We start from the raw sequence: 11,953 nt of genomic DNA, 5'->3' as shown, positions 1-11,953 counted from the left end.
TAATTAGGCAGGGACCATATATATATATATATATATATATTTTATTTTTTTTTCCCCTGGTGTGTTTGTTTTTCCCCTGGGGTGTATAGGAAAAAAAATATTTTCTTCTTCTCTCATCTCATTTCTGAAATGCCTAAGTCTTCTCAAATCTTAATCAGCCTCTAGTGTTGAGTGGCTTGGGATTTTGTTTTTCATTTGTTTGTTTTAGGGTATGACAGATTCATAAATACTGAATGGAGAGCAGAGACGCATGACCCAAGTGGAGTTAAAGCTGATAAAGCAAAGCAGTCCTATCATTCTGTCAGGAAATGTCACTAAACAACTTGGCAAGAAGATAGGTTTTTCAGTATCCCTGACTAATTTGTTGAAGGATGCTGCATTTCTATCAGGTTAGAGGACAATAAGTATTTGCCATATAAATGTAAATTATGGAGCCCTTATATATTAAGATTGCCTGGGCTTGGACATGCATTTCTAAAGTCCCTTTCAAATCAGTAAGACTGCTTTTTAAAATGACTTTCCTTTATAAATTAATGCTAGTATGTATTTCAGAATAATAGGAATTGTAGAATAAATTGTAAAATAAATATCTGTTTCTAGTTACTGTTGAAGAGGGGGGAGAAAATAAGTTGTAAGGAAGCACTTAAAACAACAAAAACAAAACATCAAAAATAGTTCTCAGTATTTTCTATTGTTCGCTTGTGTTAGTACGAAGCAGTGCAAAGGTGCAAATATGTATCTCAGCTCCTGATACTCTCTATTAAAAAAATCTTAAATCTAAAAATCTTAAAATCATTTTTTTCCTCAAACATACAGTAAGACGAAAATGTAAGAGAAAATACCAGAAACAGGACTTAACTATATGACATCAATTCATGAAAACATAAATAAATACCATGAAATAAACCAGTATCTATTTTTATCCTTAATATTTCTTACTGTAGTCTCCATGTAGCAAAGAGATTGCAATGTTTTGCCCAATATTTTCAAATAAAACTCTCTTTTAAGGAATGGATTTAGGAAGAGCACCCTTTGCTGAAATATTCACCTTAACTTTTACATGGAGTGCCAGTGACTGTATCTAAAAATGGTGCTGATCAGATTTAAATTCTTATCCCCTGAGAACTAGCTGCACCAGCTCTTCTGTTGCAAAGCTACAACCTTGCTCTGAGTTAATGTAGAAGTAAATCTCCACGATAGCTGTTAGTTAATTAAAAGATCAATCTCTTAGAACTGGTACCCATTTAGAAATGGCTGTGGCTGGATACATTTCACGAAACTTTAAGCATTATCTGAGAAATATAGTCTACAGGCTTTATATTTGTTCAGGGAAAGAGTCTGAACATCCAGCTCTCTTTTTGTTTACTACACAGGGAGTTATGTGGGATTCCTCAGTTAGACTGGGTGAAACAGGACACATCTGTGTTTTTCCCAATGTGGTATTCCTTTTTCTAGCTAAAGTAACTACATATTCCACCAGTGTATGAAACAGAAAAAGTTTGTTGATAAGCTGAGGCAATGCTCATTGGAAGGTAAGATGTACCTTCCAGGTGTTCTTGGAGTTCTCATCATTGGTCTTCTCCAGCAACGTGAGGGCTTGTGGTCTCATGATCTGAGGATAAAATATGGACTTCTAGGTACAGAGAAAAAGAAGGAAAGTAAAAACATTCTGTTTTTCACATTTTTTCTGCAATTAACTTGCATTCAAAATTCACATAAAATGTGTTTTTCACAAGTATGACCAACATTGATTTAAATTTCACTTTTTAAATAGGAGTTGTTCCTAATTAACTGACATTCTCAGGTGCTTCTGCAAAGTGAATGGGTGCATGCATTCATGTAAAAGTATGAGGGGTTGTTTCCAGGAAACAACTGTGTTTTCTTGGCCACAAGGTATAAACTGTTTTAATTTTATTGGACAAAGCAGGTAAACATTAATATAATTATACAAAGATATTGAACAGTCGTAGTAGCTGGTCATGATGTGCAATGTAGGGTGACTATATAAGTAAAGTATGTTGCATATTCAGAGAAGATGTATAACAGTAGGAGTATTAAAGTTTTCCTAAACCTACACAGCTATGACCCCATCATTTTGCTAATAATGGCATGCTGATTAAAATATTTTATACACACAAACAGAAACATATGTGAACACTTATAACAGTATTAGGTGATGTCTAGCTATTACTGTATAATTATGCTTTTATGTACTTAGAGCTTAGGTCGTATTTTGATGTATGCCCAGTCTGGCAACTATTCAACCTGAAGCAGTCAGCAAGTGTTTTCTTGTAAGGACTAGATTTTTGAAAAATAAATTAGACCTCATACTCAGTGGTTGAAACTTCAAAGTCATTATTTTAAGCTCTTCTCAGGGGCCACAAAGTCTAGAAGTTCATTTCTGTTTCTCATTTGAGATATAATGTCAATGTCATGATGTCAGCAACTGAGTGGTAAAAAAAATCTTCAGATATTGTGAGACACCAAGAAAAGTGCAAAAGTTAAAAGTGATTAGTGTATACCACTTTTGTTTCACTTAACTAAAAATCAATTTAAATAATAAATCTATTCTGTTTTAAATATATTTATTTATTTATTTACTTCTAAAGAAAAAATTGAAAGAACCTGTAAATGTGGCAGACTAAACATCTAAGCATAGCCTTTGCTTCTCTTAAACAAAATCAGCCTATATCATTGGATTATATTCATTCCATTCTTAATGTAGACCATCTGTTTCCAATTGCCTAAAATTGGAAATATTTTAATTTTTTATTAGAGTATAAAATAAACACAGGCCTAAACTCTTATACGTAAAGCCTGTTGCTAGGATTTGCATTTCTAGTATAGCTTGTGGGGGGAAAAAGAAAAAAAGTAACTCATAATACATTTTTTTCCCCCAAAGTTTTATGGCATGTCTGCACTCAGCAGTGCAAAGCTATTGATTGTTGTTAGGTTGGATATATGCTGACTAGCTGGAAAATAAGCTCAGGTGTCAGAAACAGCATTTTAACAGCAATATTGTAGTCTTTAAAATGTGTCTAGGTCTTAGGCAGTTACTGGAGATGATTGCTGAGCTGAACTTCATGGTGCTGCCATTATACCAGTATTGGTACTGATCTTCACAAACCTTGGTCAGTACCTTTAGGCTGCCGAACATACTGCCAGACCTTTTTACATTAATTAGGTATGTACTTGAGTTTTGTTCGCTACTGTGGTAGTGTTTTCATTTTCATCATGTAATTCACTCATTAAGTCATCTAGCAAATATAAACTCACTACTCTTAAATGCAGGTTCATTAAAGGTGTGCTTTCCTTTGGATTCCTAGGATAAATCAACCAGTATTTGTCTGTGAAAACAGATGAATCTCACTTCAGTATTTTTTGAGGGGAAAAAGAAAAGAAACATTGAAGCCATCTCTAGATTTCTATTATTAACATTTATATGCTTACTTTTGAATTATTTGAACAGATAACTTTGTGATTTAACTTGAACAGGAGAGGCAAAAACCCTTCATTACGAATGCAGGATGGGGTGAAAAGTTGAAGTGAAGACAGGTGCACTTGACTTGTACAAACTTGATGTTGGCCACGAATTTCATTGTATGCAGACTCCAACCTATAATCACAAGGTAGAGGTACTGACCAAAGCACTTGTTTATATGTGTGCTGAGTAAATTTGTGTCACTCATGTACTGAGGGGCTTAAACAGAGCAAAGTCCAAGATGTCATTCTTGGATCAGTCTTTTTCTTCTCATCTTTTGTTTCTCTTTTCTTTCTGTATAGACACAGGCATCTAATGATGTTACTAATTTGTGCAATCCATTACAGCTGTAAGCGATGAAACTGTTCAATTATGTCATTTTTAATGTATAAATTCACAGAGCTTCTGTGGAAGTTTTTCGTTTGTGTAAAACAATAGTATTAATAAGTTTGTGATTTATCTAATTTTTCAGTACTTGTAACAAAAAGTCAGAAACTCCGCTTATTAGAAGTCCTATGTCTAAAAATAACCTCATTTTTTATTAGTTTTCTGGTTCAGATCTGGATTTATTCTTACAAATTTCAGTGTGTGCCTCTGATGCAGAAAAGCAGATCTGTTTAAACTCTTTTCATTTGCTGACTGTACAGAGACAAAGGTTAATGTAAGGGGAAATTACCATTAATGCTGGATATTCACTGCAGAACAGAGAGCTGGATGGCAAATAAGTTACTGAATTAAAGGGAAATTTTGTATCCTTTCAGCTTTGCTTTCCATCCAAGTTGGACTGAAGCCCAGGAGCGTTAAGATTTTCCACCTAGCAGGATCTTGCCAGACTCTGCAGCTGCACAGTGAATCCATGTGGGGCAGTCCATTGGGAGTGCAGTTACCTTAGCTTTTGAGAACAGCAATTTGACAAGCATTGAATTGACAAAAAAAATGGGCTTTGTAGTCTGAATTGACATATTCTGATGGAACTTGATTTTTGCTTTGGAAAATTTTCAACCCTTTCTTCTTTAGCCTTGCTTGCTACTAGGGAATATTTCTACAGTCAGTTAACAACAGTAACTAAATGAGAAAGCATGGTTTACAGGAAAAAGACGGATTTTCATTCTTCAGGTTCACCTGAAACATGATGTGAATGCATCTTGGCTTTCCTTCCAGATGAAAGTGAGCTATGGGAAACGCTGGAACAAAATAAACAATAAGAAGAAACTACTGATCAGCCAAACATTTAAGAATAGTTCCAGTTTTTCACTAGTCAACTATTTCATGGAGGTAATCATGATTGTTGAGGAGTAAAACCTTTATTTCTAATATTTAACAGATGATCTTTCAAACCGCGTTCTATGCACTACCAACTGAAAGAAAATAATCATTTATATTGGCATATCCTATGATGTTTTATTTGTAGGAAGTTCTTACAGAAGCTACTAATGTAAATTTTTGTGTTGTTTCTTAAAGTAGCAGGTCTCCTCTGTTATTGTATTAGAATAGATGATAGTTTTCTGAGGAGGGTTGTCATTATTCCATTCCCGTAGAGAGCAACTATAAACATAGATTTTATCTGTTATCACAGTATGGGCTGACATAGAATTATGGACATTATTGTTTTTAACCAAGTGATCCAAAATTTAGTGGAAAATATCCTTTTTGAATCCCCAGTAGATAAAACAAATGCATGTTAAAGAAATTTCAATCTGTAATTCATCAGCATTCATGAAAATCTGTAAAATGAATGGCAAATGTCAGGAGCAGAGGCAGTAGTTGTGACCTTCCTGTTACTGTATGTGTGCGTTAGCTTAGATAGCTCTGAAGATGGGATCCTGTTTTTATTTAAATTCACTTCACTTGTTTTCCAGTTTACTGTGCAAGCTGTGGAAAAGCAAATGAATTATAGAACCCAGCTGCAGCACTTGCACAGCTCTCAGGGTTATTTGCAGAGCAGCACCCACTTTAAAGTGCAGTATGATGACCGCATGCCATTTTTGGCTGGACTGCAATGGAAAGATGTATCCAGAAATGGCCTGAAGAAGTGGGAAGGTGAAGTACCACAAACCATTTCCAGTCTGTGCTTAGAAAAGCATGCATGCAATGATACAGCTGGGATTTTATTAGGTAGTCACATATGGCTGTAACAGAATCATTGAAATATTGGTTGGACAAGGCAGACCCTGGAGGTTATCTTGACAAGCTTCCTGCTAGAAGCAGGACTGTTCTTAACAGCAGATCACATCTGCTGTGGCTTTGTCTAGCTCAGTTTTCAAAATCTCCACCTTTCCCCAGCCTAGCTGATTTAACCTCTTCCAGCAGTTCCTGAGACTCTTAATGTGCAATTTGTGGCCATTGTCCTTGTATGGTATGCCTGTGTTGAAGGGTTTGTGTTTCTCATTTTTGCCATTTGCCTTCAAGTTAGCTGTAGGCAGCTATCAGATCCACCCCATCCCTTTGCCAGACTAAACAAGCCCAGTTGCCTCCCTTCTTGTCACACACAGGTCTTGTCTCTAGGCATTTTATCGTAAGAGCAGCCCTCTGTTCTGTCCTTTCTGGTTTCTCACTGTCTGTCTAGCTCTGGGTAGTCGAAACCTAGATTCAGTGTTGTAGGCAGGGCTTCTCTGGAGCTTTGCAGAGGGGAATAACTCTGTTAGGAGCCATGCTCCTAATGTAGATTGGTATTGTCCTAGTAGCTTTTGACTGAGATAACTGACCAAGATGTGAACCATGTTTTATTTATTTATTTTTTATTATCAACTTGCTTTAGAAATAGTGATCAGATTTGTAAATACATTAGAAAGTGGGACACTGAGATGAATACTAATGGTATATCTTAAGCTGTAAATTAAACACCTGGGTATGCATATGGATGTATTTTAAAAATCACATTTCTTTTTGGCCTTTGATTCATAAAGTACAGAAGGGAGTAGACCTTTATTATTATAAGCTATAGTTTACATTTTTGGACTTCTTTCTCAAATAGAGATTAAATTACCTGTACCATGTCAAGAATCAATTTTCTGATATTTAGTGCTTAAATCGGATTGAATGACACTACTATTTTATCCTTCAGTGGATTACATGCTGTACAAATCAGGGCAATGATCGGCTCAGTGTGTAGATATGCTATTGAGATGCATTTTTCAAAGCTAGTATATACTATGTGTGCCAAAACTTGGATCCTTATTAATGCAAAACAACTAGCTTGATACAGTGGATTAATTATTAACTGTTGTGCTTTTCTGCTTGTTAAAGTGACATGATCTAAGGCTGAATTAATTCTGAAGTCTTAAAAATGTGGAGATTACTTTGTGAGTGACTGTCATAAAATTGTGTGTTTCTGAACTATATTGCAGTGGGTGAATGGCATAATTTGATAAATAACCATTGAAATTTCAACAGTGAATTTTCAGCACCTTGTCAGATATAAACATTCTGAGCTGTCTGGAAACTAGTTTCCAAAATAGCCTGCCAATCTTGTTCAAAATTTATGTATTGCAGAATTTAATTACTATGTTGGCTTGTGTTGAAACAGCTTTGATAAAAGCCATTATTGTAATTATGTGAATAATAGCTACAGAATTACAGTTCAAGTAAAGATTCCACATGTTGTTACAGGTCATGCAGTAGAACACTTTTCTGGTGTAATTAAAGTACCAAGTTCCATAAATTTCCATTCTTGTAAATGGCGCTGTGTGTTAAACTACGCAGTATGTTACATTACTGCAGGACATTCATTTAACTATGTAGAATCCAGAGATTTTGACAACTCTGAAGCCAATAGTAGCATTTAGTCTCATTCCAGAAACTCAGCTTCTTGTCAGCTTTGTTGCAGAATTAGAAGCAAGGTAACTTGAAATCTCACATTTCTGCCACCTTTAATTTATATATTCCTTCCAGGGGAATTAAGTATGGACACCCCATGGTTATATCTGCATGCGGCTCACAAAATACATCAGCCTCAGCATTCTGCTTATTCATTGACTACAGAACTGACAACTAGCAAAGTTCACTCCATTAAGAATCTTGTAGTGGAACTATTCTGTAAAGACCAAGGCAATGAAAAGGAGGGGAAAGGGGAAATTTCACATTTACACACCAGCAACCACATACCTGCAGGTAAGTAGCATGATGTTTCCTATAGTGTAGTGCTTTGATGATGCAGCTTTGTGATGGGTATCTAACTGAATTGTCATCGTACTGGAATAACACTTGCTCAGTTTGTTATGTGAGGTAGCTTGTTTTAGAAACTAATCCACTATGTGCCAATTTATAAGAGAGCATCTTGAAAAGCCGATGTTCATCTGTTTCTTGTGCTGGAACAACATGTTATTCTTCTTCTGGGGGCAGGCAAGTCAAAACAGCCAGGGTCTCTTTGCTGTCTTTGAAAATGTTAGGGCCGCTATCTCTGACTCTATTTGGAATGGAAGTCCATTTATTCCTGCACAAAGCCCAAATACTTCATGTCAGAATTCTACCTAGGAGTGTACAAACAACTAGAACTACTTTTAACTTCTCTACTCTCCTTCACTCCAAGAAAATGAAAGGTTATTTCTTTTGTTGTGCTCAGAGTTAATTCAGTCTCCCATAATTCTGTGTGAGAATTTTCACTAGTAGATTCTCAATCTTTTTTATAGGAATTCTTCCACTTTCTGTGAAAGGATTAGATATCCCTTGGGTGGAATCAGTGTGCCCTGAATCTATGGATTCTAAGCTTCTTCCTAACTTATTTTCAACTGTGCCATGCAATGGAGATTTTAAAGCCAATTTCATCACCAGCTGCTATGAATTAACAAATGGTTAACCTTTGTCACCATGCAAGGTGTAGATTTGCCTTAGAGAAGCTTCATTATTTTCATTGAGGTGGTCCTTATCTGTCTCTGTATAAATGAGAAGAGAGTCTAGAATTTTTGCCTTTCTTCTAGATATTCACAGTGGATTCTAAATCTTTAGTTTGGTTTATCCTTAAGATTTTCCTTAAGGTTTTCCTTTATTTTGAACTGCAGCTTTCCATTGTTAGATCACTGATGGTTTAGGCACAGTGAAGACGATTATGAGAAACATTCTTCAATGAGAATGGAAAAAAAGCGTTCATCAACTATTTTCTTTCCAACTATTTAGCTTTCTCTTTCTCCCTTGCTTGAGCGGATAAAATAATTTTTGAGATCTTTATGGAAATTCAGATTATTTGGATAATGGAAAAGCTGATGCACTATTTCTAATAGTTATTGTAATGAACTTCTCCAAGACAATGCATTATTTTCATCTCTGGCCTGTGATTCTGGCACAATAGGATTTTCTCTGCCCCAACTCAGTCTGACTGGTATGTTCCCCTTTATTTTTAGGCCTCCACATTTAATCATCTTGAGAGAAACATTCTGCACAGCTATACTGAAATGGTATCTTTGTGGAATCAGCTTGTGAAGAATGAGATTCATTTGGAGAACAATGAACAAGCCAAATTTCTTTGCTTTAAGATAAAGAGCACAAAACACGATTTTAACTTCACAGCCAGCTATCAGAATCTGCCAATGGTAAGACAGAAGTAGAAATGTACAAAGGTAATTTCTCTGACCCAGTGCTGTGTTTTTCAGGTTTGCCACCTTCCCCAAATATGTCTTTGCTAGTGTTGAAGCTTAAACACTTCCAGTGCTCCTTCTTTTTAATCCGTTTTGACAACCTGCAATGTAAAGCTAAGTTTAAAAACAAAACCATCCAACCATACCCCATCCTCCAACCTCATCCCCCACAATAGTTTTGAGTCCTATGCACCTATCTGGGATGCCAATCACAGACAGAAGGGCAGGGAGGAGAGAACAAAAAGATATTATATGACTAGAAATAGAGCTATAGATATGATTGCTTACATTCTTACATTTTGATACAAATGGCAGTTAAGGAAGATTATACTCTCATAGGGAATCAGCATGTTTTGCCTGTGAGTGTGCATAGTAACAGCCTTGGGTTATATGTCGTTAAAGCCTCTGCATCCTTTCCAATTTATGATAATGCTTAAAATCATGTTTGCTTTGCTTGGTGCCTACAACATGGGAAACGTAATAAGTAGTTTGTCTCCAAAGAGGAGTAATACATTAGTAAGGACGTTTGTTGTCTGACACACTCAGTGGTTTAAATGTCACTTTTATTCTTATGTAAATTGCGATCAGGATTTAAAGTGGTGCAGAAAGGGAATGTTCTGTGAAATGACAGTCTCACTGCAGCTTGTTAGGCTGTGTGGTTTCTGTTTTGGTGTTCCTGAATATGAATGCAGTACATCTGATGGAATTATCCTTTTCTCTCCTGGTGTCATAATTTGACTGCAGCCTATGAAGACAAACTTCTCTGTGAAGGCTGTATGGACAGATTATAATAGTCTGCCTAAAATTCTTCAGTTTGAAAGTCAGGTAGAAGAGCTGAAGAAGGAGAAGATGCTCTATCAAAAACGTGGAACTGTTTATTTCAGGTTCAGTAGTTTCATTCCAATCTCTGAAGAAAATTTTGGCCTATATTTAATGTGTATCTTGATGCCCTTGGGAAAAGGTTCTGGGCTTTACATGATGAATGTGTCACATGCACAAAGCCCATCTTTCCCATCTGTCTCTGCATTTCCTTGAGCACACTGCCTCCATGGGCTAGTTATTTGCATCCACTTAGCTTTCACACCCTTTCTTGAAGTGGTAGAGAATAAAGTCATCAAGGGAAACAGGCAGTCTGTGTTGTGACAGTGTGTTTGTTGGCAAATTTATTAGACTTAGAGACTTCTTTAACAAAAACATCAGAATTCAGTGTTCAAATGTCCAAGTGGTGAGAAGATCCAAAATCTAGATCTGATCCCCTGTGCAATTCAGATATGGTAGGAATAACAGAAGCATTCTAAAACCAAATATTTACCTCTTAAAACACATAACATATAGTCTTATTTATGTTTTAGAAAGTATTTCCATTTGGTGGTGAGAATGACTGCACTGCATCTGGATATTGGCTGTCTCCGAAGTTTCTCTTATTTTTGAACTCCTTATTGAAACACAGCTTGAAGCCTCTGGTAAAAATGTTGTCAGACCTCAGAAATCTGTATCAGCTCTAGAGATATCTCAGCTTTCTTAAGGCATAGTAGGGTCAATCAGAGTGCACAGGCTCCCTTAGGAACCACTGTGCATCTTGGAAATAACTTTATATATATGTATATATATATATACACATATATATATATAATGAGAAATGTCTTTTCCGTGATGGAAGAAGTATAGAAATGAAAAACGAGAAGGTATACCAGACATCCAAGATGTATAAAGGCAGTCCAATATCTGATTATAAAAGTTAATGCATTTTTCCAAGACTTCCAACTAAGTAAATGCAGAGAAATATTTAAGAAAGTCCATAAAATGTTGCACCGAAGTAGTAAATTGAACTATGTATTGGGTTAACATCTGTTGCATAAAATTCTTGGCATGCAGTTATTGTTCCTACAGAAAGCATGAAGTGTGTTTGATAGCTGATACTCTGAAAGCTGCCTTAAGCTTTTGGACACTGTACCTCTTTGAAATGAAGTCTTGGCCATGCAGGTTTATAAAGCATATGTACTAGTACGCATGTCAGAATTTTAGATCATCCTCTCATCTGGTCTTCCAAGCCTTTCCTGAATCCAGGCTGGAAACTCTATCAGAAATTTTGGTAGATGGGTATACTTTGTATGAAGTTGTAATTACACTCTAAGATTTTTTTCAGAGGTCCTGGCTGCATGTGTTTTGCTTCTGTATCTGACACCCTGATGGCATCTGCAATTGAAGATTTGGGAATTCTTGTTGAACTCTGCATGATTTCTCATTGTGGCTGTTCATTAAGGTCTTTTATGGTTTCTTCATTCCTTGTTGTGCTCCAGGCAACCTTTTAAACCGCCGATTTTGCAGACCTTTCTTCTGCAGGAGACATTTGCTGTTGACAAACAGCAAAAGCACTACTTCTTGGAAACAACAGTTTTGATAAATGGGCTGGAGGAATCATACAAACTCTTATACTTGGCTACCAACCTGAAACCCCCTATGTGAGTTATATAAGAATTTTCCTTCTTCTGGCATGCTGGAAAAAGCCAGCAAGTGAGCGATTTGATGTACATATCTTATGTGCCTTCTATTTTCTCTGATTTTTTTCTAGATTTGTGCTTAGCTCATTCTTATAACTACAGGTTGTTCCCCAGAGATGTTGAAATATGAATTTTAACTCGAAGTCACCAACCTGTGAGTAAAATTACCATTAAATTTCATTTAGAAAGAGAGATTGATCAGCTCTCTCTCTATAGATTTCCAGTTTATTGTCTGTTCACACCAAATTTGCTATAGGTCTCTAGTTACTCACCAAGTGAATGCTGTACGCAAAAAATTCATAGCACAATGATGTGCTTTGTGGCTGACTAATACAGTGTTTCATATAATCCATATATAATGGTTTGTATGGTAATATATAATAATCCCTAATATAATATTT

The 11,953-nt window shown here is 36.0% G+C and overlaps 1 protein-coding gene across 1 annotated transcript in view; it reads left to right on the top strand.

The window, feature by feature from the left end:
* The window catches only part of LOC118174475, an 84,223-nt gene that overhangs the window by 37,223 nt on the left and 35,047 nt on the right, over positions 1–11,953 (top strand). Inside the window, 8 exon segments of the mRNA XM_035339827.1 lie at positions 4,547–4,756; positions 5,341–5,521; positions 7,373–7,548; positions 7,550–7,591; positions 8,818–9,006; positions 9,796–10,081; positions 11,315–11,467; positions 11,470–11,513. Of these exon segments, the coding sequence (XP_035195718.1) occupies positions 4,547–4,756; positions 5,341–5,521; positions 7,373–7,548; positions 7,550–7,591; positions 8,818–9,006; positions 9,796–10,081; positions 11,315–11,467; positions 11,470–11,513 (1,281 nt within the window).

This window comes from Oxyura jamaicensis, chromosome 14, assembly GCF_011077185.1.
Source record: "Oxyura jamaicensis isolate SHBP4307 breed ruddy duck chromosome 14, BPBGC_Ojam_1.0, whole genome shotgun sequence".
In the NCBI taxonomy this organism is placed as follows: domain Eukaryota; kingdom Metazoa; phylum Chordata; class Aves; order Anseriformes; family Anatidae; genus Oxyura; species Oxyura jamaicensis.
The sequence above is the reverse complement of the archived record's forward strand: the minus strand, read 5'-3'. Positions and strand labels throughout refer to the sequence as shown.